This window comes from Suricata suricatta, chromosome 16 (assembly GCF_006229205.1).
Source record: "Suricata suricatta isolate VVHF042 chromosome 16, meerkat_22Aug2017_6uvM2_HiC, whole genome shotgun sequence".
NCBI classification, from domain to species: domain Eukaryota; kingdom Metazoa; phylum Chordata; class Mammalia; order Carnivora; family Herpestidae; genus Suricata; species Suricata suricatta.
Genome location: NC_043715.1, coordinates 7,726,093 through 7,752,716, shown reverse-complemented (window position 1 = coordinate 7,752,716; position 26,624 = coordinate 7,726,093). Strand labels below are relative to the sequence as shown.

Below are 26,624 nucleotides of genomic sequence, written 5' to 3'. Positions count from 1 at the left end.
CAATTTGTGCTTTAACAAGCCTGCCAGGGGATTCTCACGCACCAGTGAGTGTGAGCTCTACTGGTTTATACCCAACACCTTCTATAACCTTCTGGCTTTGAGCCGGATTTTCCATTGTAACGGTTGGGGATTTTTTTTTTAACCATAATGCAGGAGCTTGTCTTTGTTCCTGGTGATGTGTTGGCCCGTGGATCTAACTTGTCTAAGCCTTCTGGAACAGAGATGCTGCCATTTCTCCCTGTGTTGTGTGAGCTTCGCACTGAATAACGCTGCCCTTCAGCTGTAGGCAGAGCTCTGTTGTGACTGTTGAGCAACACAGGCTTCAAATCAGGGTCACATTTCCCTCCATTCTTTGAGCCATGCTGTTACCTCTGTTTTGGAAATATGCTTCCAGGGCCCATCTCCTTCCCCCACCAAGGGGCTTTCCTGCCTAGCTCTGCCAAGCGTCACAGTATTTTCACTTAGATGTCACCTCTGTCAAGAAAATCAGGTTCAGGGCCGGTCATTGGAGCATCCTTCACTGACAGCATGAGTGTTTGATGAATGACTTGTCCTCTGGAACACCGATTCTCGGTAGGTATGGCTTTACTCCCAGGACACTGGCTGGATACATTTTTGATTGTCACAACTTGGGGATGCTACTAGCATCCAGTGGGTTGAGGCCAGGGATGCTGTTGAATATCCTCAAGTGCATCGGGCAGGTCCCCTGGATGAAGAAAGATGGCAGCTCCAAATGTCGATGGTGCTAAGGTTGAAAAACCTGTCCTAGACTCTAAGGTCTGTGTCCCTTTTATGAACCGGTTTTTAGCCCCAACAGAATGAATGGCCCCAAGGAAATGCCGAGTGAATACTTGTCGAATGAAGTGACATCTCTCTGGCTGGGAAGAAAGATGAAAACAACCAACCAAAGCTACATGCAGGGTGAGAACCCTCTGTTTTAGGAAATAACTTGCCTGGGGGCTAATATGATTGAAGACATATGGAAATTGTTTATCGTCAGTTGATAAACTTGCTTTATAACGATTATACCCATTGCTAATCCATACTTGGGCTCAAAAACCACTAAAGCATTTCCTGGTCTGTCAGTCGCCTGAGCACTCTCCCTTTGCTAGCCTATTGCCCTACTAATGTGTTGAGTAATATGATGTTTATTCATTGTGTGGGCTTAGGCAGCCTAATCTCTCCAGGCCTTAGTTTTCTCGGAATGGGTATAAATATACCAGCAACTCCCAGAGCCTTGTGATGGGGATATGAGAGTGAAGCCAGATGAAGTTTGAATGCACTGACCATGTGTGCATATGGCTTGGCCTGGAGAAAGCCCCTCCTCCCACAAGTGATGATTTCACATTGAATCTTCCTGGCCAGGCTGTGGGCCACTAGCAGGTACTGTATAGTCTTGATTTAAGGGACAAGGACTCTGAAGTTCAGTTGGCCCAACAGGTTGGATATTACCCAGCTTTCCATCAGTGAAAATATCTTACTGGTGTCTATCATGGATTTTGACTGATGTAAAGAAAAAAATTTCTGTCATTGACAAAGCTTTCCTGAAAGCTTCTCAAACGTGAGAAAGGATGAGTTTCAAGCCACTCAGCATGAGGATCCACACTTTGGCATCTGAGGTTGGCTGTTAGGTCCAGACATTGCCAGGGACATGGGCTCACAGACAGAGAGCAGAGTCCTGCTTAAAGTGATGATATTTGAGGCATCTGAGTGGATCAGTCGGTTAAGCTTCTGACTCTTGATTTCAGCTCAGGTCACGATCCCATGGTTCATGCGTTCAAGCCCCGCGCTGGGCTCTGTGCTATCAGGTTGTGCTTGGGATTCTCTCTCTTCTTGTCTCTCTCTGCCCCTCCCTGACTTGTGCTTGCTCTCTCTCTCTCCCTCTCTCAAAAATAAATAAATGAAAAAAAATTAAAGTGATGATATTTGAACTCTTGAAGGAAGCCAGCAAAAGGACGGAGAATCCAGTGTGAGCACTGAGGTCTGAAGGCCTCGTCCAGAACCTTCTGTGCGTCACAGTTCCAACCAATCTCACTTGGTAGAGCCCACTTTCACTTGGAGCCTCATGGCAGCTGCTCTCTTCCTCCACTGGGGGAAGAGCTTTGGCTGAGTGTCTCCCAGAGGGGGGCAAGGCCTGGGAGCCTGTGAGTCATTCTGTCTTGGCACAGAGTCCCCAGGGCTCTTGGGGGAAACAAACAGACTTTGTTGAAAGGAAGCCCTCCTGTGTATGAATGGCCACCAGTCAGCTCTTTGGTGGAGGCCCGTAACCTGTGCCTGCCCCTTCCTCCCCTGGAGAAACCACAGTAACTTGGGGGAGGGGGTGGACGCTTGGAGGTCAGACCTCTGTTCTCAGCCTAGAACAAAGACCCAGGCCCTGGCCAGAGAGACATTTCCTGGGGCCCCTTAAGGGGCCCCTGCTTCTGGCTGAGGCTTAGTGGCCTCACCATTGCCTGGGTAAACGAGAGGCCAGCTGGACACCTCGCTCCCATAATCTGTCTTCGTTTAGCTGGGCAGCGGTCAGGCATCTCCGGCACATTGAAAGTACTCTCCCTCTGGGAGCTCACTTTTGTAATGTTTATTCACCTTTGTTGGAGAAGCTTCTCTGTCCAACACACAGCTCTTATGTAACGTCATGGGGGAATATTTTCCTCTCTTGGCAGCCGTGTTGAGAATTCCTTCTGAGCAGACACCCACTCCTGGGAGAGAAGAATATTCAAGTCGGTCTGTTTGGGGATCGGAGAAGGAATGGGTCTTCTTGGGCCTGAATGTGAGCAGGCCAAGGGGGCCGGGGGCAGGCTTGTGTGTCACTCCAGATAAGGAAGGAAGAGAGGGAGGTACAGAAGTGTGGGGTTAATGCCGGTGTGGCATCCAAAAGCCCTCCGTGTGCCCCTGGGACCCATCCGGACGTGGGGTCATCAACCCTTCGGTGAAGCCCCAGCACCCAGGATGTTTCAGAGGAGTGGCTTGCTTTCAGAAATCCCATTAAGATACGAGCTTCTTGTTCAGCTTGATGAGGGTGGTATTGAACCCACGGGAGCTGGGCAGCTGGCAGAAATAGGGGGCGATAGCTCTTGGGGGAATTCGCAGTAAACTGCGGGGACATCTTTGGGTTTTTGAAAATCTGTGGAATTAGGGTTTGGACTAATTTTAACTAAATGTGCTAGGAGTGAGGGCTGGGGATAACATCTGAGTCACACTGTCAATGTCCCTGGGCTCATCTTCACTGGTACCCACGGTTCTCTCCTCCTCTAACAAAGAGGAGGGGGCTGCGTCTCCACCTGCGGAGGCTCGCTCTGATGGAGGGCACGAAATGGTCCCTGGGGAGGAAAAGGACAAAAAGGAGTAGAAGGAGGAGGCTGTGCACCCAGTATGCAGCATGACCCTCTTTACCAGCTCCTCGGATCAGGGCGAGGGAGCCGCGACAGCGTGGTAGGTGCGTGGCCAGCCCTTCCGCTCGTTAACCCGGATGGAGGTCATGGCTCCATCCCGGCGGCTGCCAGGAAACAGCGGCTTGTCAAAACTTCAGGCGCAACGCAAGGTTCCAGCTCATTGGAACCCAATTCCAGGATGAGCGCGAGCAGAAGCGGGAGCCGTGCTTGACTAGCCCCAGATAGGCCACGCAGATGTCGTGTGAGACGCCTCTCTGCAGAGCTCGAGTGACGGCTGCGCTCATCACCCAAACGGGGCCCCGGGGAGAGCAGCTGATGAGGGCCCCACGGTGCTGGGAGCCACCGAGCACTTGGCTCTGCCCCCTCCCACAGGGGGGCCTGGCCCCCTGCCAGCTCAGTTCAGAGAGGAGGCTGGGCAGCAAGTAGTGCATGGGGAACTCCTGCAAGAGACCCAGCAATGCTTCTGGATGGCATCCAGCTGTCACGGGCCGCCCAGACTTCAGCTGAGGCCGGGCTGGCAGAGCGGGGGGGGGGGGGGGGGGGGGGGGGGGGGGGGGGGGGGGGGGGGGGGGGGGGGGGGGGGAACAGAAGCTGGGTGCGCAGGGAGCATGGACAGGCTCCCTCACCCGCGGGGACAGAGGCAGACACAAACCGTGAACTCCAGAAGCAGGTCTCTGAGCTTCTCTGTCTGCTGTGGTGGGGAGAACAACAATCACAGCTTCCCTCTGGCCACACAATTGCCGGCCTCGGAGCCCAGACACATTCCAGTAAGAAACGAGGGGTCTGCGTGCGTGTGGCCAACGGGTGTGCATGTGTGTGTGCGTGACTCAATGGTGTGAGTGCATGTTCCGTCTCGGTGTGTGCTTGAGCGAGGACCTGTTAGTAACCGTGTGAGAAGCGGTGCGTGGTCGGCGTCCGGGTGTACACACTGACACTGAGTGTGCGCTTTTCTGCCCGCCCATGTGCGTAGTGTTCTAAGCGTGCATCGCCTGACCCTATGTGTGCCTGTATGTGCACGGCCAGTGTGTACGTGCTTCCCCGGGGGGTGTGTGCACGTCTGGCCACATGGTCAGTGAGGCATTTGGTTGTGTACATATCCTCTGATATGACTCGTGTGCATATCGAGTGTAGGCCCCAAACGCATGTGTCATTCCAGCCGGTAAAGTGAGTGTGTGCACGTCCCGTGTGTATGTAGTTTTTGCAAAACCTCCGCAAGTGTGTGTGATGTGTATGTGCCAACTGGTTGTCACGCATCCAGCCTAGCGACAGCCATCTCTAGATGTTGAAGCTCCTTGTTACAGCACCTTGGGTTTGCCCCCCCACAATGCCCCATCCCTCCTCCATTCCAGCCCCATTGCCCGCCATGCCGGTGCCACCATAACTCCCTTTGCTCCATTTCTATAAACCTGCTTCCAGCTCCATGCCCTTGGGCCTCTGTTCATGCCCCTTCTTCTCCTAAAGGGGAATGCCTCTCCCCTTCTGTCATCTTTCTGACACTTACTGATGGTTTCCGATTCGGTTCAAGGGCTAACACATCTATGTAGCTTCCTTGATGTTGAAGCTGATCACTTTCTACCTTGTCTCCCAGCTATGATATGAATGCAAACATGTCTCCCCCAAAGCACCTTGAAGGTTCGAGGCGCTTGTTTGCCTGCACATGTTTTCCTGTCCACGATGGTGGCCCCAGGGTCAGGGAGACATGCTGGCTTCTTCACCCTGAGCACTAAGGCATCCCAGGCCTTCTGCTAGAGGTCCTCAACCACACGGCAGGCCTGTTAGGCAGGTGACTTGGTCCTCACTCTAGAGATGGGGTCACTGAGGCTCCCTGAAAGGGTCATAGAACTCAAAAGTAGCTAGGCAAGAATTGAACCTTATATTTGACTCCAGGCATCATATTGTGACACCATTTCTACTGAGGAACTTATTCTTCTGATTGACGGATTGATTGATTCCAGAAATATTTACTGAGTGTTTGCAATATACCAGTTGCTGTTCTAAGCTCTTAGGATACAACCCCAAATTGCCTCAGGGAGCTTGAGTTCTAGTTCTGGTGTGTGTGTGTGTGTGTGTGTGTGTGTGTGTGTGTGGATGCACACACGCATGCATACATGTAAAAGCACATTCTATCTTTGAGCAGGACTGACCCAGGATCCAAGGCTATCTCAGAAGAATGTCCCCTGAAAGATTAGTCCTGCAACTTCCAAGTGGAGATGAGATACAGATCATCAAAAGAGGATCTGAAGTAGGCAGATCACCACCCTCCAAATGCCCACATCCTACTGCCCAGAGCCTGTGAGTGTGTTAGGCTCCATGGCAAAGAGAAATTCAGGTTGCAGATGAAATTAAGATTGCTCAACAGCTGATTTTAAGATAAAGAGATTATCCTGGATTATGAGGGTGGGGCCAGTGAAATCACAGGTGTTCATAAAAGTGCCAGGGAAGACAGAAGCAGAAGGTGTCAGGGTGATGGGAGGCGGGAAGGACAGGACTCACCACTGCTGACTTTGAAGGTGGAGGAAGGGGCCAGGAGCCAAAGCGTGTGGGCAGCCTCTGGAAGCTGGAAAAGACAAGGACACAGATTCTACCCGGGAGCTTCCAGAAGGAAAAGAGCCCTGCCCCTACCTTGATTTCAGCCCAGGAAGAACCATGTTAGAATTCTGACCTCCGGAACTTTAAGAGATGAATGTGAGTTGTTTTAAGTTTGTTTGACGTGAAATATTGATGGTAGCCACAAGAAATGGATGCAGGAGCCAAGGTCTCAGGTTGGGAGAAACTGGCTGCATCAAAATGAGAATGGATGGAAGCTTCTTGAGCTAATGGCACAATAAAGGGAGAAGGATGCTAAATGAGAAGCACCAAGGAGCAAGTTCCACTTGTGTGAGAGGTGGATGGCCACAGCGCGTGCACACTGAGCATCTGGTTGGCCTTGACTTTTATGCAGTGATAGATGCATTTCACCAAGCTCGGGATGGTTACTTAAAAAAACAGCAGGCCTGCTATTTATCCCTGCTGCTAGTTTTAGGGTAAGAGAGAGACTCACTGGGGAATAAGTCAACAGTTCCCATGACAATGGGAATGGGACCCCCAACCAAAGCTCTCAGAAGCTTTGCACGCAAGGCGCTGACGATGGTGAGCCTTTGGCCTTGTCCCAGAAGAAGGTCATTCTGACTCCAGACTGAGCTGCTGCACTTGGATGGGATCCCCACTGTCCAGAAAGCCCCGCGTGCCAATGGCCATCGGCATCAATAGCAATAAAATGAATAATTACATCTTTCCCACTCTGCTCATTGTTGGGGGCTGACAGAAAGGTCCACAAATAGGGCTCCAGTAAGGAAGCTCATGAGGGAAAACTGGACCAAAGCTGAGCAATGACTGGGGGGGTTCCATTACCGCAATTAGCACACTGTATAAACAGCACTTACGGGCTCTATCTGGGAGTTTGTGGTAATCCATCTGAAATAGACAACTATTTTATGCGGGGAGGGATGAGGGGGACTATTTCCAAGTCAATTTAATAGTCTAGTCTGCAAACAATCCTCTTCCTCCTTGTTCACGCTCTCCCCTTCTCTCCCCTTCTTGGCTCAGAGCCGCGTCCCCTCCTCACAGCTGTGCTCACTTGAATGGTAAATCAAGCACCCTAAAAACCCAGCATGTGGAAATCTTTCGGCTCAGGCTGTCTTTATCCCACAGTGGGGTTTTGCCGGGCTTCTCCTTTCTCCCTCACAGACAATCAGAATAGTGCTTCTCTCCTCTGTTACTTTCTGCCTTGCAAACAGGCGGGGAAGGTGTCTCTGCAAGGCGTTAAGAGGCCCCAGGAGCTTCTGACCGACACCTGCCCGATTTTTCGCATCCTTCTGAGGGCCTGCCAGCTTGCGTGTTTGTGTGCAGCTCCTGAATCTCTTTTTCTCTCGAGAAACCTTGGTGGAGGTTACAATTTTGTCATCTAGCTGGTCTTTGGGTAAAGCAGTTCTGCTCAGAGCTGGGGAAATTCCAATTACCAGACTTTAGAAACTGAAATGTTCTATGCCTTTTCTAGCAACCTATTCTCTCTCTCTCTCTCTCTTTCACCCTCCTTTCCTCCATCCTCTCTCTCTCTCTCTTTTTTCTGTTAGCTCTTTGAGCAGAAAGAGCCAAATATCGTCATGAAGACAAGTTAACCAAGTCAAAAAATATATATAACCTTGACGGTATGAATGGAGCAGGGGCACAGTTGCCCTCCTCTGTCCCCCATCTTTGTGTCCATGTAATTTGGGCTTATACACATTTTCTTTATAGAGATTTCAAAACATGGAAAATGAATGCCTGAATTTTGGCCCATTGTTAGCAACTCAAAGGATATTTCTGGAGCACCAAAATGCCACACAGAGGGGGATGGTAAAGATGGACATTGTTGTGACAATCAAATCCGTCCCCAAACATTGCCAAATGTCCCCTGCGGGGGGCACGGTGGCCCCTGGTTGAGAACCAGTTTTATCACAGAATGAATTTTTTATAGCAATTCTGCAAGTTCAAGGTTTCACTTCCGGGTAGTGAATTGTCTTGCCCGAGACCACCCAGGCCATAAGAGTCTAGGTTTAAGTTCATATCTCAGGCTCTTCCCATAGCTGTCCAGCCACCCCACAGACTATTTCAGAAAATTCCGCATGGTCTGAAGCAGGGGCGGCCGGCCTATCCTGGGTTCTGTCTAATGGACACAGCACCATAGGGCTGCATTTCTCAATGCACAGAGGGCTTCTAGATCTGGCTGCAAAAAGAACAACACAGCCTCTGTTATGAAGAAACCCACAGCTTGAAAAAAAAAAGCGGGGACATGTCTGATTCATCAGGATGACTCATACCTGGGATCACTTCGCCTCTACTAGACTTCCCGTGGCCTGTCGCGGCTTGTGAAGGGACACGGTGACTCCAGGAAAGAAAACTCCCTTTTGAATGTTGGGGATGGATCCACCCGTCTGGGTGCAGAGAGAGCTCAGTGCAGCCATCAAGATAGCTTTATCGGGACCGTGCATCAAATTGCAGAGAATCCTGGGGCACCTGGGTGGCTCAGTCGGTCAAGCATCTGACTTCAGCTCAGGTCATGATCTCACAGTTCGTGAGTTCGAGCCCTGCATCAGTCTCTGTGCTGACAGCTCAGAGCCTGAAGCCTGCTTCCGATTCTGTGTGTCCCTCTCTCTCTGACTCTCCCCTGCTCATGATCTGTCTCTCTCTCTGTCTCTCAAAAAAATAAATAAATGTTAAAAAAAAATTCAAATTGCAGAGAATCCAGTGTGCAGAGCTTGGAAGGTCCTTAGAAGTTTCCAGACCCGTCCTGGCCAGCCCAGGGTGCCCCGAACCTGGAACACTGGCCAGCGACAGCATACAGGGGAAGGCATTCAATAATTTCTCAGCAAGACCAGGGCTCGGGGGAAATGGATCTTCAGGTGCAGATGCGGGTGGTAATTATCCTGCAAACTCGCCCGGCTGTGGGGTTCGTCCCTTTACATACAAACCGGGGTCACCACCATGATTACATCAGGCTTCTGGGAAGCCATGTGCGCGGCCCTCGATTATCTGCTGATAGATTGCTTTGTAATCACACTCGTGTCGTTTTCTTGAGGACAAGAGGGTGTAATCTTCCTGCTCCGTGGGTCTCACATTTCTTGGTGTTCAGTTAATCCCCGTCCGGCCTGCTGAGTGACTAGGTTGACAGAGGAGCGGGTGAATTTCCACCAACCCCATTAGGCGTCTTTGTGCCCCTCCAGCAGACGGTTGCCCAAATTCCACCCATTAAAAAAAAAAGAATGGGCTAATTAAGCCTGCCAGCCTAATTTTGTGCTTTCTAATTTTGCCCTTTAAATGCATCATAATTATCAGATGCAAAATACATTTTCAAATGCAGAGCCACTGACGGGTGTATTTTTAAATGTGCAGGGCTAAGACGGGAGTTAGCAAAGCAGCAGGCAATATTTTTAACTTGCATCGGGGCAGGAAAAGGCCATCGCCTCACCGATTCCTGCCAGTGCATGTGGAATGAAAACAGCACTTACCCGTATGTCACCGAAATGGATGTTATTGTGTTGCTATGCCATGTCCTTTGGGGTGCACTTGGATAAGGGCGAGGTGTGGTCACAGCTCTGGGACTCTGGGCTTCACGTTAAGGCCTGGCGGACATGCCTGCCCAGATGTTGCAAGAAGTCGAGGTGGATACAGGCATGAACTTGGGGGAGCTCATGGTGATGCAAGCCCTTTCTTCTCATTCTGATTTTCAAAGTTTTCAGTCATTTTTCTTTGTTATTGACAATAGCATGCACCTAAACCCTTTGGTTACTGGGGCTTTTGGCCAGAAATAATTTCCCTTCTCCCCAGTCGATGCTAAGAGGCGTTGTATAATTCTGTCCAAAATGAATGTTGAAAACAAAAAGTGTCATAATAATTACCTGTCATATGACATTTAAAAGACACGACCATTCTATTCAGGGAATGCAACCCCTATAAGTTGCATCATATAAAGCAGTGTTATATAATGCATTTCATAAAAAAAAAAAAACAGCCATACTAGCTCAGTGGCCTGGGACTTGGTACCATGGAGTTTTCCCCTCCGTGAGTTTCTCACCCCCCTTCATAAAGCCCTTCTTTTCATAGAGGGGGAAACTGAGGCACAGAAAGGGAAAGCACATGCTTGACTCCGCATGGGAGAAACAGGGTGGGAACAGCGTGCTCCTGGATCTTCTTCTGCTCCCCCTCAGGACCGAGAATATGGCGAGCCCTCTGGGGGGATGCACTCTTCCTTGGATCCCGAGGTGTGCCCCCTGGGTGTGTGGGCACCTGGGTGCAGGGTCGGGGACACTCCCGGGCCCCATCCGGAAATCCCTTCTAAGGAGGCGTCATAAAATCGATTTCAGCTCCACTCTTCATAACTACCCAAAGGGGGAAATAGCTCCAATGCTGATCAAGCAGTGAACAGAGGGGCACACTGGTGTCGTATCCGTGCGGTGAATTCTCCGGCCGTAGAGAAAGGAAGGAAGCACATATGTGTTACGACATGGAGGAGCCTTGAAACCATGCGAAGGGAAGGAAGCCGGACACAGAAAGTCACCCTTTGGGCATCCAGAAGAGGCACATCCATATGGAAAGGAAGTAGATTAGTAGTTCCATGGGCTCAGGGGTAGGGAAATGAAAAGTTCTGGTTTGTAGGTATGGACTTTCTCTTTGGAGATGATGAAAATGTTCTAGAATTCGTTAGTGGTGATAGCTTCTCAACCTCATGAATATACTCAACCTGACGAATTGTGTATTTTAGAGTGAATTCTATGATATGTGAATTGTGTCTCTAGAAAAAATAATGGGTTCTATTATAAAATTAAAACCTGAGATTGATTACCATTTTACCTCTGTGTTTCCCTCAGAAATGGAAACAAGTATCAGCCTCCACGTGGCCTGAGTGGTTCTGAGGTCCTTTCTGAGCACCGTCCGTGGGTCCAGCATGGGATGGAGGCAACAGTGATCATTCAGGCTGGAGAAAGGCAAAGGTGACGTTGAGGTCACAAAGGCCAATGTAAGAAATTCAATCAGAGCAGAAGTGCATTGCCCTTGAATCTAGAAGACCTGGATTCAAATCCTGACCATGCCACTGGGAACTGTGTGACCCCAGGCAGATTACTTAAACCCTCTCGGGGTGCTTTGACTTCCTCATCTATAAACTGGGGATACTGATAGCATCTACCTTGAGGAATTCTTATGCAAATTAAATAATGAGCTGTTATTTGTAAAGGGCTAGAGCAGGGTCCTCATCTATGCAAGCACTACATGTATCTTTATTAAGATATTTTTGCAATTGTCTTAATTTCCTTTCACCACTGTAATGACTTACCAAACACTGAGCAGCCTGAAACAACACACGTTTATTATCTGGCAGATCTGGAAGGTCAGACGTCCCAGGAGTTCTGGAAGTTTGAGATGGGTCTCCTGGGCTAAAGTAAAGGAATCGGCAAGGCTATATTCTGGGGTCTCAGGAAGAATATCCCTTCTCCCAGCTTCTAGAGGCTGCCCAAATTCCTTGGCTTGTTGCTCTGTGTCGGTCTGTGTCACTCTGACCTCCGCCTCCTCTGTCACATCTTTGACTCTGACCCTCTTGCTTCCCTCTTGTAAAGACCCTCGTGATTACACTGGATCGACATGAATAATCCAGAACAAATTCCCTTTTGCCACGTAAGATAATATATTCACAGGTTCTGGGTTTAGAACGTGGACAGCTTTGGGGGAACGTCCGTCTGGCACAAGAATATATTAATTTATCGTACAGGTGCTTAGAGCTCCATACACTTAGTCAGGGGGTGAGGAAACATTTGAGACACTCGAGATTTCTATTTAATTCAAATACACCAAAGGGTCAGGAACCTGAGGGAGGCTGGGCTGGCTCCCCAAGGCTTAATCGCCACCATTCTAGTTCCTCTGACATCAGTTCAGGGATGAGAGAGGCACTGTTCCTCGTGCAGGCATCCTCGGACCCAGAGCCCTGATGCTCTCGGTTCCCTGTGCCTGAACACAGTTCCTCGAAAGCCTTCTTCATCTGTTGGCTCAGATGTCACCTTTTCAGGCTCACTCTGCCCATCCTATTTAAAACTGCAACCCCACTCTAACCTAGCCTCCTGAACGTTCCCCCCATGATCCCTGCCTCCTCGCACACACACCCTTGTGCAAGTCTCTCCCCTGGAGGGCTGGGCCTAGATTTCACTGAACAGAATATAACAAAAACAACTGCCTGTCACTTATGAGGACACAAAAGACCACAACTTCCATCTGGAACTCTCTTTTTTGCTCTTCCCTTTGCTTGATCTCATGAAGCCGGCTGCCGTGTTAGTGAGCTGTCCTATGGGGAGGTCCACATGGCAAGGAGCTGAGCGGGGCTTCTGGCCAACAACCCACAAGGAATTGAGTCCTGCCAGCAGCTGTGTATGTGAGCTTGGAAATGGCTCCTGCTCTCGCTGTGTTGGGCTGATGACAGCCCCATGGACATCTTGGTCACAGTCTTCTGAGAGGTTGTGAAACTAAGGACCCAGTGACACCATGTTGGATTCCTGAGAAACTATGAGGTCATGAATGTTTTGGAACTGGAATGCTTTGGGATAATTTTTTGGAGTTATAGACAATGACTAGAATAGTCAGTATGAATTGGAGGCCAGTAGGCAGCGCGCTAGATATATTTTGCACATAAACATATTTGATCCTTTACGACTGGCACTATTTTTCTCGCTGAGGCTCTGTGTCTTGACCAGCATCCCTGAGCTGGTCAGGTGGAAGTGACCCATGTTGTCATGCAGCAGCTACATGGACAGAGTTCAGCCCCTGTTTGCGGAACAGTGCAGTTTTCTGCAGATTAATGTGGGAATCAGACGAATATTTGGCTGAAGGCTTCATTGGAGAACTCTCTCCTTGGCGTTGCCCATAGTGTCCTCTCATGAGCACCTCCCCCTTGCCTTATAACGTGCCCATGTAAGAACTAACCAAGGCAGACTGGGTTTTCTGGGCATTTTCCTTGGAATCTTACATCAAGCCTTCGAGGTAGCCCTCAAGGGTTGGGAATGGGTGCTTCTGACTCCCCTCTTCTCTCCCCGAAGCCATTGAGAGGGTGTGTGTGAAAGTCCACCCTGACTTAGGGGTCTCCAGGAGGTGTGTTTTTCTCAGGAGAGACCTTTAAGAGCCCCTGGAAGCAAGCTAAGGAGGAAGAGACCCAAGGGAGTTCTTTTCGGCCTAAATTTATGCAAATCAGTGGTTTGTCCTCCAAACATGATTTTTATCTCCATTTCCGTTTGCAGCTGATTGAGAGACTGGAAGCAAGCCCCACAGTGATGACCCCCATCTGAACTCTACCCCTCTGAACCCATCTGCTTCTGCAAAACCTTGCTACCCTGGCCCCACCACCATTTCCTAGTGGAGGATCCCAAAGGTCCCAGTCCACTTGGCTCCTTGGCCAGTCCTGTGAATGCCCTCCCACTCTCTTCCGAGAATCCAACTTGTCTTTGTACCAAAACTGACATCCATTCATTAACTGAGACATTCTTGGAGGTAAAAAGCAGAGGCCACAATCCTTAACCTTCTGGAAAATGAAGCTGGTTTTCATCTGCACAGAGTCAGGATGTTGACATCGGCAAGGTTTGGGTGAACACCAAGTCCAACAGTTTCATGTTACAGACAAGAAACTGAGGCCAGAGAAAGGAAGGGATTTGCCTACGATGACCTAGTTGGCTGCTCAAAGGGCATATCTTGAGGGCTGCAGACACATAAGGATTGGGACATCCTGTTACAAAGCTCAGAAGGCTCACTCCACCAAGCCAGTGATTGTACGGCAGCTAAAAGCGATTCTGGTGTTCTCCAGCCTTTATAAGGGTTATCTTCATCTTCACAAACAAGTCCAAGTACACCGTGGTTTCTTTCTTTCTTTTTTTAAAGAAGTTACTGACCTACTTAAAAAGTCTGATGAAATATAAAACTCTTTCCTCCGTAAAAAAATACATAAACCAAAAATTATATTATGTTTTAAGGGTTCCATAAGGGTTCATGGACTCCAGGTTGAAAGCACCTGCTTTTAAGTATTGTTATTTCCCCCAAACAGCAAATGGGCAAACTGAAGCTCAGAGAGTTCTGCACTATGTACGTGCACAGTGTGGCAACTTATGCCCTTAAATATAGATTGGCTGAGCACCAAAGCTTAAGTTGGTTCCTTCCTCCAGAATACATGGAGATGAAATCCCATCAATTCCAGAACAAATGTTCACTCATTCTTTACCCGATCAATATGTTTGGTTTTGTTTTGTTTTTTTAAGCCTCTACCAAGTGCCTGTATTGGAATAAGAAATGGTGCCTTGGAACTTACACAAAGTTTTGCATAGCTGACTTTCCTCTCTGCAAGGGAGAGCCTTCAACTGGGACCCCAAGGGCGGTCTTCCTGTGATGTGTTCTTTTGATAAGAGTGGACGTACAGAGGTCCCCAGCAAAGGAGATGGGGCAGATGCCCTACAGAGGGCTTCCCTAGTTGATCAAAGCAGCAGTTGAGGAACATGATCAGCCGGCAACCAAATGCATTCCATCGAGGCTGATATGCAGTGTGTCCAGATCGTATGGGGAGCATTCCATCCTGTTGTTTTTAGGACTAAGAATTTAGGTTTGATATCAGAGTGATGCTATATGGTTTGATGGGCTCCTTGTTCTGCCTTCTTTAGAGGCACTGGGGCTGGGACCACGTGTCCCTGGGATGACCGTTTTCAGCATGGTCATGGGGATCCAAGGGATGTCTGGTTGAAGGGAAGGGAAAGGAACTAGCAGTGGCAATGGGGGTCACTAAGGAGGCTCCGTCGGATAAGCGAAAGAGACAGTTTAGAACAGAGCAAGTCGGTTGGCCTAGCGGATGCGGGTGACTGTCCTCACTTTGATTTTTGCCTAATTCAGTGACTTCTCCTCAGTCTCTGTAAGAGCTTGAGTTTCTCCTGAATCTGGGACCCAGGATACTTGCCCTGATTTCTGGCTACTAGGTTTTCCTCTACCAGTCCTTTAAGCTGCTGAATCTCTTTTAGAGACTCTCTAGTAGTCTAAAGATGACCTGAAAGCCTTCCTTATGGCTAGTGCAGCTCTGGGCTGGCCTCCATGGAGCCGGAGCTCTGGAAATCATCCCCCGTGGAGAAGTACCAGAAGAAGAGGCCATGGAGGGGCATGGGAGGCAGGTATGGGTGTGGAAAATAACACAGGAGGCTGACTGAGGTCCAGTGGTCAATGCACTGGTGATCTTAAAGCAAGAAAAGTGCACGGCAGAAGTAATCCTCAGCCTACCCCGTGGATTTGGTCACTCATCAAGACTCCCAACCCTCCTGTATCGTGAGGCCCTTGAGTTCTAATCCTGCCTTGGCCACCACATCTGTGTGATATTGAACAGGTCCCTTCTCCTTTGGGGGACCCAGTTTCTCCATCTATAACATGGGTGAAACCACGTGATTTCCCCAGGAATTTCTGCCCCCCAAATCTAGACTTTTCATTGTTTGAGACTTGAGAAAACATCTCAAAACAAATTTCTTACATGGAAGTATAATTTACATACAGCAAAATGCTCTTGACTGTACTGTTGAGTCAGTTTTGACAAATACATATACTTGTGTAACTTCACTGACCCCCAACTGGGGACACAGCATGTTTCCATCCCCACAAAATGTTCCCTTGTCCCACTTTCCAGTCAATTCTCTACCTCAGAGGCAACCACGGATCTGATTTCTATCACTGTAGGTTAGTTTTGCATATTCTAGAATTTCATATAAATGGAATTGTACAGTATGTACTTTTCTGTCTGACTTTACTCAGCACACAGTGAAATTCATCTACATTGTTGCATGTAGTTTATTCTGCCCTTTCTTCTTTTACTCTTTTTCTTTCTTTCTTCCTTCCTTCCTTCCTTCCTTCCTTCCTTCCTTCCTTCCTTCCTTCCTTCCTTCCTTCCTTTCTCTCTTTTGCTGAGTAATATTCTATTATGTGAATATATTGCAGTTTGTTCATCCATTTTCCAGTTCATAGACTTTTGCTCTTTTCCCAGTGTTTGGCTGTTATGAGTAAAACTCCATGAATGTTTGTTCCTACACAAGGCTTTTTGTGGATTTATGTTTTTCTTTCTCTTGGACAAACATCTAGGAATAGAATTGCTGTGTCATTAGGCAGATGTGAATGCAACTTTTTAAGAAACTGTTGAACAGTTTTCCCAAGTGGGTTTTACCTTTTTAATTCCCACCAACAACATATAAGCATTCTTGTTGCTCCACCTTCTCTCCGTCATTTGATGGTATCCGTCTTTCTCTCCTTAGACCTTCTAGGGAGTATATCATGGCTCACAATGATTTTTACACAAATTTTAATTTACTTTTTGTTTCCTTTTACCACTGGGCCAAAAGCAAATTATTATCAGGACCCTGTTAAAGAATCAAAGATACTTCAAATGATTGTTAAAAATCCACATTCTTTTTTAAAAATATTTATTTATTTTGGGAAGAGTGCAAGCAGGGGAGGGGCAGAGAAAGGGAGACAGAGAATCGGAAGTGGGCTCCACACTGACGGGCTGGCAGCAGCGAGCCCAATGTAGGGCTTGAACTCATGAACTATGAGATCATGACCTGTGCTGAAGTCGAATGCTCAAGCGACTGAGTCCCCAGGCGCCCCTAAATATCCACATTCTTTTGCAGATGGCTGGCCTGCCAAATCATGCCTCCTTTACTGACTCTTTCCATTCCAGATAATTGCATTCCATTTCTTTTCATAAATATGTATCAATTGCCAAATACGTGTAAGTCTCTGGTACTAGATTCCTATCAAGATGGTAAAGAAAAGTAAGCCTGGATTTGTACTCTCAAGGGCATTATGGGAGAGGCAGAACCGTATACCAAAACTGTTATATTGCCACTCCAATGTAACCTGGGGGATGGGGGTTGTGTCCCAATGGAAAAGACCAATGTTCTGAAGAGCCTATATGGGGAAAAATAATTCCCACCATGTACCAATACCAGAAGCATCAGGATAGAAGTGGGCAGGGAGGTTCAAACCTGGTTTACCTCCCTACTTGGCATGTAGTAGGCATCCTTGAGACACGGGCACACTTAGAGTGATTAGTGGAGATTAGGAAGCCAGACCAGTGAGTTTAAGGATTGCACTGACAAGCTGGTATCAGTGAGAACGTGCCGGAGAACGTGCCTAAAATGGGCAGTGGCATCGCTGGGGCTGAGTGCAGAGCATTAAGAAGAGGTGGTGATGGCTGAGCTTTCTCCCTAAGGTCTGGACCTGGGAAAACATGTCGGAGAGATGGATGCTTAGGGCTTCCTTGAAGGATACCTCACAGTACCCAGACCTGAGCCTCATCACCTCTGGGGGGCCAGTGTTCTCCTAGGCTCTGGGGGTGGGAGAATGGTTCTTGCAATACCGTAATGGGCTCACCCTAGCTGGGGAAGTGCTGGATAAGGTTGGTTAAGTTTTCCTTCTCTGCTCTGGCTGGAGGAGCCCCACTAGAAAAATCCCATGCCTTCAGGGGGGGCTGGACACAGATCACTAGAGTTCCGCAGAAGTTTGCGAGGGTTCCTACCTCTGGCCTGCTGAGCTGTGCAGACACAGTTATCAGTTTTCCCAAGGTTCTTTCTGAAGAGTAGTGCGTGTGCTCTGTAAGTGTGTGTGTGAGTGTGTGTGTGTGTGTGTGTGTGTGTGTGTGTGTGTGTGTTCTCCAGATTCTGTAGCTGGAGGCTCTCGCAGTTCTGGGTGAGTGCAATCCATTAGGATTTGCTCCCACAGCTCATGATAATGGGCTCTTTTCTGCAGCTGGACATCACCCAGTGGCTCTTTCTCAGTAAAGTGTGGACTTGCTTCTGAGGAGGAGGAGGAGGAGAAAAGCTGAGAATGAGAGATCACGTCCCAAGTCTGGCAAAATTATTTGAGCTGCCACTAAGTTTAGATGTTGGGGGGTGAGGATAATCTGATCAGATTCTCAGGCCGCCTGTGTCAGAAATGATCCCTGAGAATAACTGGAAAGGACCCTGTAGTCCTCAGAGTCCACAAAGAGAAAGGACTTGAGCCGTAAAATCTCCCACGTCCCCCCAAAATCCCATGCTAAAAAAGGCTTCTCTCTAGGCTAAACAGGAGCCGACTGGGTAGTCTGTTATGGGTATGGAAGGGTAAACATGCCCAGTATGAAAACTTTACATGTTGTTATGAATGACAAGGCAGAATCTCAACACATGTGGATCAGAATAGCTAATTAAAAAGGAAGCGTTGGTGGCTCAGTCCAACTTTGGCTCAGGTCATGATCTCATGGTTTGTAAGTTCAAGCCCTGCATCAGGCTCTATGCTGACAGCTCAGCGCCAGCTTCAGATTGTATGTCTCCCTCTCTCTCTGGCTCTCCCTTGCTCATACTCTGTCTCTCTCTCTCGAAAATAAAGAAACATTAAAAAAAATTTTTAAAGGAAGTGTCCATGGCAACCTCCTCCACTAGGAAGATATGACTCAACTATGCATAGATCATGACACCAAGAAGCTGGAAAAAGCCATGTGACTCTGCAGGAGACAGACTCATCCATTTCTTTTCCCTGCGATGTGTTTTCACTCAAGGCACAAAAGAATCCAGGGCATCCTGGACCCAAACCTTTCATTCCACTTGCCACATAGGGGCACAGAGATTTGTCCACGCTCTGATCTTCCTCCCTGACCTCTTGAGGGGGCACCACTGAACGCATGTTGACCTCCTCACTTTTCCAGTGCTGGCCCCATGTCAACAGGCAGAAAACTATCCCATATGAGCAAATGGCCACGTGTACAACTAGCTTACACCATTTACCTTAACCTAAGCCCACGAGGTGGGTAACAGATCTTCCAGAGGTGAGTTCAAATCCTTCCACCATCATTCTCCAGCTGTGGGCCTGGTAGCAAGCTTTACTTAATCCCTTGAAGCCTCCTTGTTTTCGTGTGGAAAATGGTGAGGACAAGTGGATTATTATGAGAATGACCAAAAAGAACGGATGCCAAGCTCTCACTACAGTGCGTCACGTGTGTTCTGCAAATAATTCAACTGTTGTCATTCCTGTCATCGCCGTGAATCAGCGAGACTCCATCTTTGGATGTCCTATTGGCACTTCTCGCTTCTGTGTTTGGCCTTGATTTTCTTGATGGCGTTTCTTCACCTTGACATCATGGGGTGGTGGGAGACAGACTGACTTATGGAGAATTTTTTCCTTCTCATCATCAACGAACAAAAACGGTAGCCTCCCTGAGATCCCATCTGGGTCCGTCACCACTAACAAGGGTGGTTGGCTGCAGGCATTTTGAGGGTGTGCACAGAAAGAAGAGGGAGAAACTAAGCATAGGCATCTCACTCCTTCTTATAAATGTGTAGCATACATTATGTGCCATATGTCTTGCTCTTCTGATATGTGTTAGATCTAAGCTGAAAGTCTGACTTTGGTCTCTGGCCCAAAGCAGCTACCGAAAAGGGGCTATGACCTCATTCTCTAATCTTACAGTCTCAATAAGAAACCTCATTTTTCAATTTAGTGAAATCCAAGAAGTGATTATGTGTAAGAATCCAGGGAAGGGCTCGTTCTATTCACACTTGTTACCACATCCAAAACAAACACAGTGATGCCTATTAACATCCAAGGGTGTCAACTTGGGTGGGGGTCATTGGAAGCCCAGAGGTCTCCATTGGCAGCTTCTGTCGAGTCTGACTACACTTAACTTGTCAGGAAAGGTTGAGAGATTTACCAATTTAAAGCCCTCCCATGGCCTTCTGGTCTACTGTTGTTCTCTGACCTACCACAGACCAAAACAATCATTCTGGTTGTCAAATTCACGGTTGGCCATTGTGCAAGAGCCCCGTATTACTCAGGAAAGATCTTCAGAAATGATTACGACAAATCCTGTTATTGGTTCCTTTTGTACAGAACTTTTCTCAGCTTTCTGTCCTATCTGTCTTTCCCTTTAATATTTCACAGTGTTTTATTCGAAATAAAGGGAGCTGTTCCACATTCATAAAGTGCTATCTGGGCTTGGTTTCACATTTCTTTTCCAAAGAGACAATAATTGTGGGATTCAATTTGTTTCCGAGGACTGTATAGGATACTTACTATATTGGAGGGATTTCCTTTTATCATCACAATAACCTGAAAAAAAAAAGTTATATCCATGAAGAAACTGAGGTTTGGAGAAGTAATTGAACTTGTCTAAGGTCACACAAATAGTAACCAGTGGAGACGGAATTAAAAACCTTTTACAGCTTAATCCAAATTCCACACATTGCATTACCCTGTCTTTTTTTTTTTTTTTTTAATACCTCTGGGATTTTGTTTCCTAGTTACAACTCTGAGCGAGTTTTTCCATGGTGGAGAATATAGCCAGGGAAAAGTCACAGTGGGAATCCAGCAGGAAGAAGGAAGCCTCCTGTCTCTTCATGGGTTGAGAAGACATTTGTTGGGCCAGACTTTAAATAATATCTCTCTACTCAAAGAGGGAAGGTGTGGGGAAAACAGCCTGTAATTGTGAAAGCTAATGTTCTGTATCTTAAAAATACAAGATCAATTCAATTATAGAATGGAATGTAAAATTTCTTTCCAAGTGCACCCAGAGACTATTGATGGCATCTCAAAGAGTGAGGGAGTCTACTAAAATAATCATGCATTGGTATTCTGGTAGACCCTCAGCTTCCAGAATTCCGTTCACCATAGAGCCAAGTCCCCAACTCTTCTGTTGGTAACATGAAGAGTCTCCCTTGGGTCTTAAAGCTAGCTGCCACCAAATCTGGGTCGTTTCTGCCCAGAAGAGACTGTTCCCAGTTGGGATTGGTGTGATTGGTGCTGGGCCAACAAGAGTTGTTGAGAGATTTGCTAGTTCCAGAATCTGGAATGGCTGCCTATTAATTGCATTTCATTATGCAAGACTAGATCATCAAGCATCTTTGAGGTACTCTGTGCTTTGTTTTAGGTACCAGTGTATAATTTGGAAGGATAAATAATGCAAATTTCCCTTTTGGAAATCTTAACTAGTCCACTGTTGTACCTAATGGAGGCTGTTCCTTTGCTGCTTGGAAAATAAGTTTTCCTATCTGCACTGGAGTTGTAGGTAGCCAACGAATCTTTCTTGCTCCGGCATACAGCATTTGGCCCTAAGCAATCTGTGAATAATTAAGCAACAAACACAGCTGCAAGTTCTAAAATGTTCAACATTTAATACATGTTAAGTAACATTTCTTCCTCCCATTGGAGAAGGCGGGGCCTAGACAAAATAATTATCGAGATTTAGTCCCTCTTTCCTCAGACTCATTTTGATGATTGCTCTGTTCACAGACCAGCGTTTAAGAACTGCCCCCTCCACCAAGCAGAGCCACAGGCTCAGTGAAACTTTACCATTGCCAAGTCCCAGATCTGTAAAGAGAGCGGACAAGCTGTCTGTACAAGTAATGTGGATTACTGCAAGAACAGCGTTCTGGACCTCACTTGCCCAATGTTTGCTGGGAGACCATGGGTGGACCCCAGTGTATCTGTCTCCTGTTCTTTCCCTGTGAAATGAGGGGATTGACTTACCTGATTTTGAAGACCCCTTTAGAGCTAATGTTAGATGTATGTATGCCAAAGTGCAGAAAAACCTGGCATTGCTCCCAAATGTAATGGGGATGGGCAGGAGGTGAAGGAGGTGGCAAAGAGCCAGCACTACATCAGAGAGACCTGGGTGCAAATTTTGCTTCTTACGCACTGAGTAACCTTGAGTGCGCTCCTCTATCTCTAAACCTCCAAGTTTCTTTTTGTTAGAAAATACTAATACTACATCCCTCGAAGACAGAGGCAGGCATTAACTGTGATAACTATAAGGCACTTGTTTCAGTTCTGAGGCAAAATGAACGCTCAGTTGCTGATTTTGAGAATCAAATTTTGAAAATAAATGTCTGGCGCTTACCTGTATTCCGGATGTTTGCCTCTGGAGGCTTTCTTCTTCCATCTGTCCACTGTCATGTCCCTCTTGTTGGCGGGCTCCTTAGCTCCTTCTCCTACGCCCCTCACGGCTGTCCTGAGTCTGAAAAAGCATTTCCAGTTTATGTGCTAATGGTTCAGAGAAGGGCAAAGTTATCTCTACAGTCTGCAGAATTCAGAGCCTGCCTTTCCCTGGAAATTTATGGGGGTGCTTGTTTGTTACATATGTGTGCTAGCCTCGAGCTGGTCTCCCCGTTTGCCGGTCCATTCGACGCACAGTAGCCAGATTATCGGATCCATGGGGAAGTACAAACCTCTGGAGTCACCCCACTTATCTCAGATGCTGCCCGTTTTACCAGATCCACATTGTAGATCTAGGTTCTGCAAGGACATGCTTTCTCCCATCCCTTAGAACATGGCCTGCTCCTTGGTGAAGCGGGACCGTCCACACGATGCCTCTGCCGCCCGAAACGCAGCACCCTCCAAGTATATTCTTGCTCCCCATTCACAGCCCAGCTCAAGAGCCTCTTTCTCAAGGAAGCACTCCTTGCTACTTATTCTCACTCACTCCATTTAAGACAGATCACAACTTCTTGGTAAATGTGTTCGTAAGAAGCCTACCTTTTGCAACACTTTTTTTTTTAAAGCAATAGTTACACTGGAAGTTTAACCATTATTGGTACAACTCATAAACTGATGTCTATCCTGTCTCCCTCCCTGTGTAAATCCTAGGCTCAGCTGTGCCAGTCCTTTCCACCACTGCATTCCAACTGCATGGTACAGTATCTGGCACATAGTAGGTGTTCAATAACTTTTAGTGAATGAATGACTGGCTATTTGAATGAAGCTTCAAGTCTGTTCAGGGACAAAATGAAAACAGTTCATCCTGTCTTGCAAGATGTGGGGTTGGATGCTCATAAATTATTTAAAGAGTTAGACATTTGACAGGAACCAAATGATCCTGAGATCCTGGAAGGCTCCAGGATGTACAGTTGTTAAATGTCACCTTTAAGATGTGGGTATTGATTTACAGTTTGCATTCTTGAGTACACAGGATTCTGTACTAGCAAGGGAAAAAAAAATCCAATTTCTGAATCTCAGTGAAGGAGAAGACTAAGTCAGGTTTGGTCTCATCTGTCGGAAGGGAAGGTTGTGGGGTGTGTGTGTGTGTGTGTGTGCACGCTCATTGAAGGGTTTAACATTGTCTGGCATTCCTGGTGGTAAGAAAAAGCTTTAAGACATTTAATTTTCATTGGAGATTAGTTTTGCCTCTTTTAATACATCCCTTGAGTGTTATCACACAATAGTGCTCTTGTATCTGTCTTCCTGTGCTCAGAATAGTTTTGAAGTTGCACCCGTGTTGTGGTGTGAACTAGTAGTTTGGTACATTTTATTGCTGTGTAGTATTCCAGGGGATGGCTATATCACAAATCGTTAATCCATTTCATTTGATGGGCATCTGGGCTCTCTACAGTTATTTACATTATTAATGAAGATTTTAAAGAAAAATTCTTGTACAAGGCCTATTGTATATGTAAGTTTCATATCCTTCGGGATATGAAACACCAGGAGTGGAATTGCTGGGTGACAGAGTAGGGATAGGTTGACCTCTGTGATATCGCTAGACTGATTCTCAGAGCATTTTTTTGCCATTTTGCATTCCGGTTTCACATCAACCTCTGGTGTTGTTGACCTCTTATTGTAGTCTTCTTGGTGGACGTATAATATTATCTCATGGTTTTAAATTGTATTTTCCTGATAACTAATGTGGAACTATTCTTCATGTGACTATTGACTATTTGACATTTTTCTTTCTTAATGTTCCTGTTCTTTTGTCCATTTTATTTTAGACAGAGTCATTCATCTTTTAAATATTGAGTTTTAGAGGTTGTGCATAGAATTATATATTTTGAATATGAGTCTTAATCAAATATAAGTATTGCAACAATTTTTTCCAAGTCCGTGACTTGCCTGTTCACGTCTTAAAGGTGTCTTTTGAAGGGCATGTGCTTTCTATTCATGAAGTCCATTAATTTTTTCCTTTATGGTTATTACATTTTGTGTTCTAAGAAACCTCTGCTCACTTAAATGTTGTGAAGATGTACTCTTAGTTTCATGATAGAGGCTTTGTAGTTTTTGCTTTTATGTTTGGGTCTATGAATCATCCTCTCAGATTGATTTTTGAATATGGTATAAGGTATGAAGAATCAAGGCTCACTTTTTTTTTTTGTTGTTCCATATAGATATATCCGTTTCCTCCACTGAATGACTTTGGTCCCTTAGTTGAAAGTTAATTGGCCACTTATAATTATTTGAAATTTAACTATGTTCTTTAGTTTATTTGCATTCCTATATAATGATTCATGACTGTATGTCTCTTCCCAAACTCTACATTGGGTTGTAGCTTGAAATCAGCTGTGATGGGAATATTTACACCATGGAAATAGGGCAACCCTGCAAATCAAGGCTTCAGGCGTTGTTATTCTGATTCTCCAGAGTTCAGAATGTATTGGGAACAATGTTAATAATGTATCTTCACCTTAAAATTGTACCGTGTTCACAACTAAGAGGCTGTGAATAGCACCACAATTTCAGGAAAACTTGGTTCAGTATTTGAAAGCTCTTATCCAAGTCAGCAAAGAAGTCACACACATCATTAATACACAGATGCTTCATTTTGCTTTCATCTCACTCATTACTATAAACACAAATATCCACAAACATTCACGTGGGAACTAGCCACACTGTTTATGGCAACCATAGGTGGGGCTGAGATGTGTTTAACAAAAATACCAACAAAAGCATTTTGGAGAATTAATGGGCTACATGGAATCTATTTTAAAAAAGAGTATTAATTATTTCATCATTATTTGTAAATGCTATGCTTTATATCCCTTATATCAGCAGCATTTATAATAAATAATAAATGCATGTGTGCATAGATACCCACACTTTCTCTCTCTTCCTACCCCAAGATCCAGCTGTTAAACATTTGCCAGCAGCACAGCACTACCTAACTTTCAGTGTTGTGAAGAATACATAGACTGAGATCCATGAGACTGCTTGCATGTTGCTGGATTTCCATTAGGTCACGTTCAAGGTCTTGGCCAATTTGGAGAAAAATGAAGGGAAAGCTTTATGGGCAAAGGGCTCTGATGGCATTGCAGGAGGAAGTAAGGCCACATGTCCCACGAGCCCACACTCAAGGCTCAGCTCAGGAGAAGCACACTACTGAGAAACCAATCTTGGGAATGCTCCTCCCTCCAGGCCGGAGAGCCTGATGGCAGGTCAAGGCCAGTGGTGGGGAAAGGCGAGGAAGGTTGGATTGGCATAATTTTGTGGATACCCTTGAGTTCCAAACTGTGGAGTTTGTGCTTGAAATAGCAGGCAGTTGGGAGGTATTGAAGATCTTTGAGCCAGGGAATAACATGGCTAGAGTTGTGTTTTCTGACAGTTCATCTGGCAGCATGGGGTAAAACTGGAGAAAAAAGGTTGAAGTTGGAAGTTAGGTTGCTGCTTTAAAATGCGGATGGAAACAGGTGCCATGAACCCAAACTAAGCCAGTGGCCATTGGAAGAGAAAGGATGTGAGTAATGGAAGAAATAGATCTAGGGTAGAAGTGACAGCACTTGGAAAAATAATACTACTTAAAAAAAACTTTTATTTTTAAATTTTCTTTTAATATATAAGTTTTCTTTTTAATGGAGGTTTGGGAATGTGGGAAGGTGTCAATGAATCAGAAAAGCATAAAACAAAGAGACTGAGGTGCTATAAGCACTGAGGAATTTTTACACCTAACCCTCATTTATCTTCATTTGCAGGATTTGGGGTGATTGAGAGTTTTTACTCCCATGAATACGTATGTATTTTAATTAATGTACATTTTAACATTTATTTACTATTTCCTTCCTAAGGGCTTGCTGTTTAATAAAAGGAATAAAATAAAGTCTTGTTGTTTTTTTTTTTTTTAACCAGAAATATTTAAAGAATGCTCTCTGTTTGCCTTTGAGAGCATTCTGGCGTGGTGACTTTAGGCCATAAAGACTTGAGTGTTTGGGTCATGTCCTGTCACAGAGCTTTGTCTTATTTATTTGGGATATAGAGGAGACATTGTAGAGAACCACTTAATTCTCAGGAACCAACTGAAACCAGCATAGCATAGTTCTTAAGAAAGAAATACATTCTTTTAAAAAATGACTTTTTTTGGGGGGGAACTATAATGTGTTAGAATATTCTAGAAGTTCTTAAAGTTCGTTTAGGGTAAAATAACTCTAAAGAGAATATTCTCACAGACCATACATATCTCATGGACTCAAGACAATGGGTGAGGGCCTAAGAGAAGGCATGTCTGTTCTCTTGCAAATCAGATTGTGTTATTTTAGGATTTTATTTATTTATTATATTTTTTAGAGAGCGAGAATGTGGAAGCAGGTGAGGGAGGGGCAGAGGAAGAGAGAGAGAATCTCAAACAGTCTCTATACTCAGTGAGGAGCACAACATGGGGCTCTACCCCATGACCCCGGCTGGGATCATGACCTGAGCCAAACTCAAGAGTCAAACATTCAACTGACTGAGCCACCCAGGCACCCCAGATCGCATTATTTAAATCATCGTTTTGCTCTTGCAATGACAAAAGATAGGACTTTATGTTGTCAGATAACTCAAATAACAAAAGGTATAATGCAGGGGGCCAGGGGGCTCACTGTAGTGTCAGAGCACCTGAGTTGCATGTCCGCACCTTTCTTGTTCTGTGGTCTTACACGCACAACTTCTTCAAGCCTCAGTTTC

General features: G+C 46.2%; 1 protein-coding gene across 14 annotated transcripts in view; it reads right to left on the bottom strand.

Annotated features, from left to right (window-relative positions):
• The window catches only part of LOC115280643, a 36,243-nt gene extending 23,833 nt beyond the window's left edge, over positions 1-12,410 (bottom strand). For 5 of the 14 annotated variants that reach the window (XR_003903872.1, XR_003903871.1, XR_003903873.1 and 2 more), the window contains exons 1-6: positions 11,766-12,023; positions 11,239-11,338; positions 10,758-10,881; positions 5,883-5,946; positions 3,235-3,317; positions 2,584-2,696 (exon numbers count right to left, since the gene is read on the bottom strand). Coding sequence is in view for 8 of the 14 variants with exons in the window: in XM_029925675.1 (XP_029781535.1) it covers positions 2,631-2,696; positions 3,235-3,317; positions 5,883-5,946; positions 10,758-10,881; positions 11,239-11,338; positions 11,766-11,937 (609 nt within the window). In the remaining 6 variants the exon portion in view is untranslated. Of the gene's footprint in view, positions 1-642; positions 707-2,583; positions 2,697-3,234; positions 3,318-5,882; positions 5,947-10,749; positions 10,882-11,238; positions 11,339-11,765; positions 12,024-12,058 lie in introns of those variants that run through there. The other 9 variants (XM_029925679.1, XM_029925678.1, XM_029925676.1 and 6 more) reach the window with 8 other exon arrangements.
• Positions 12,411-26,624: the final 14,214 nt, after the last annotated feature.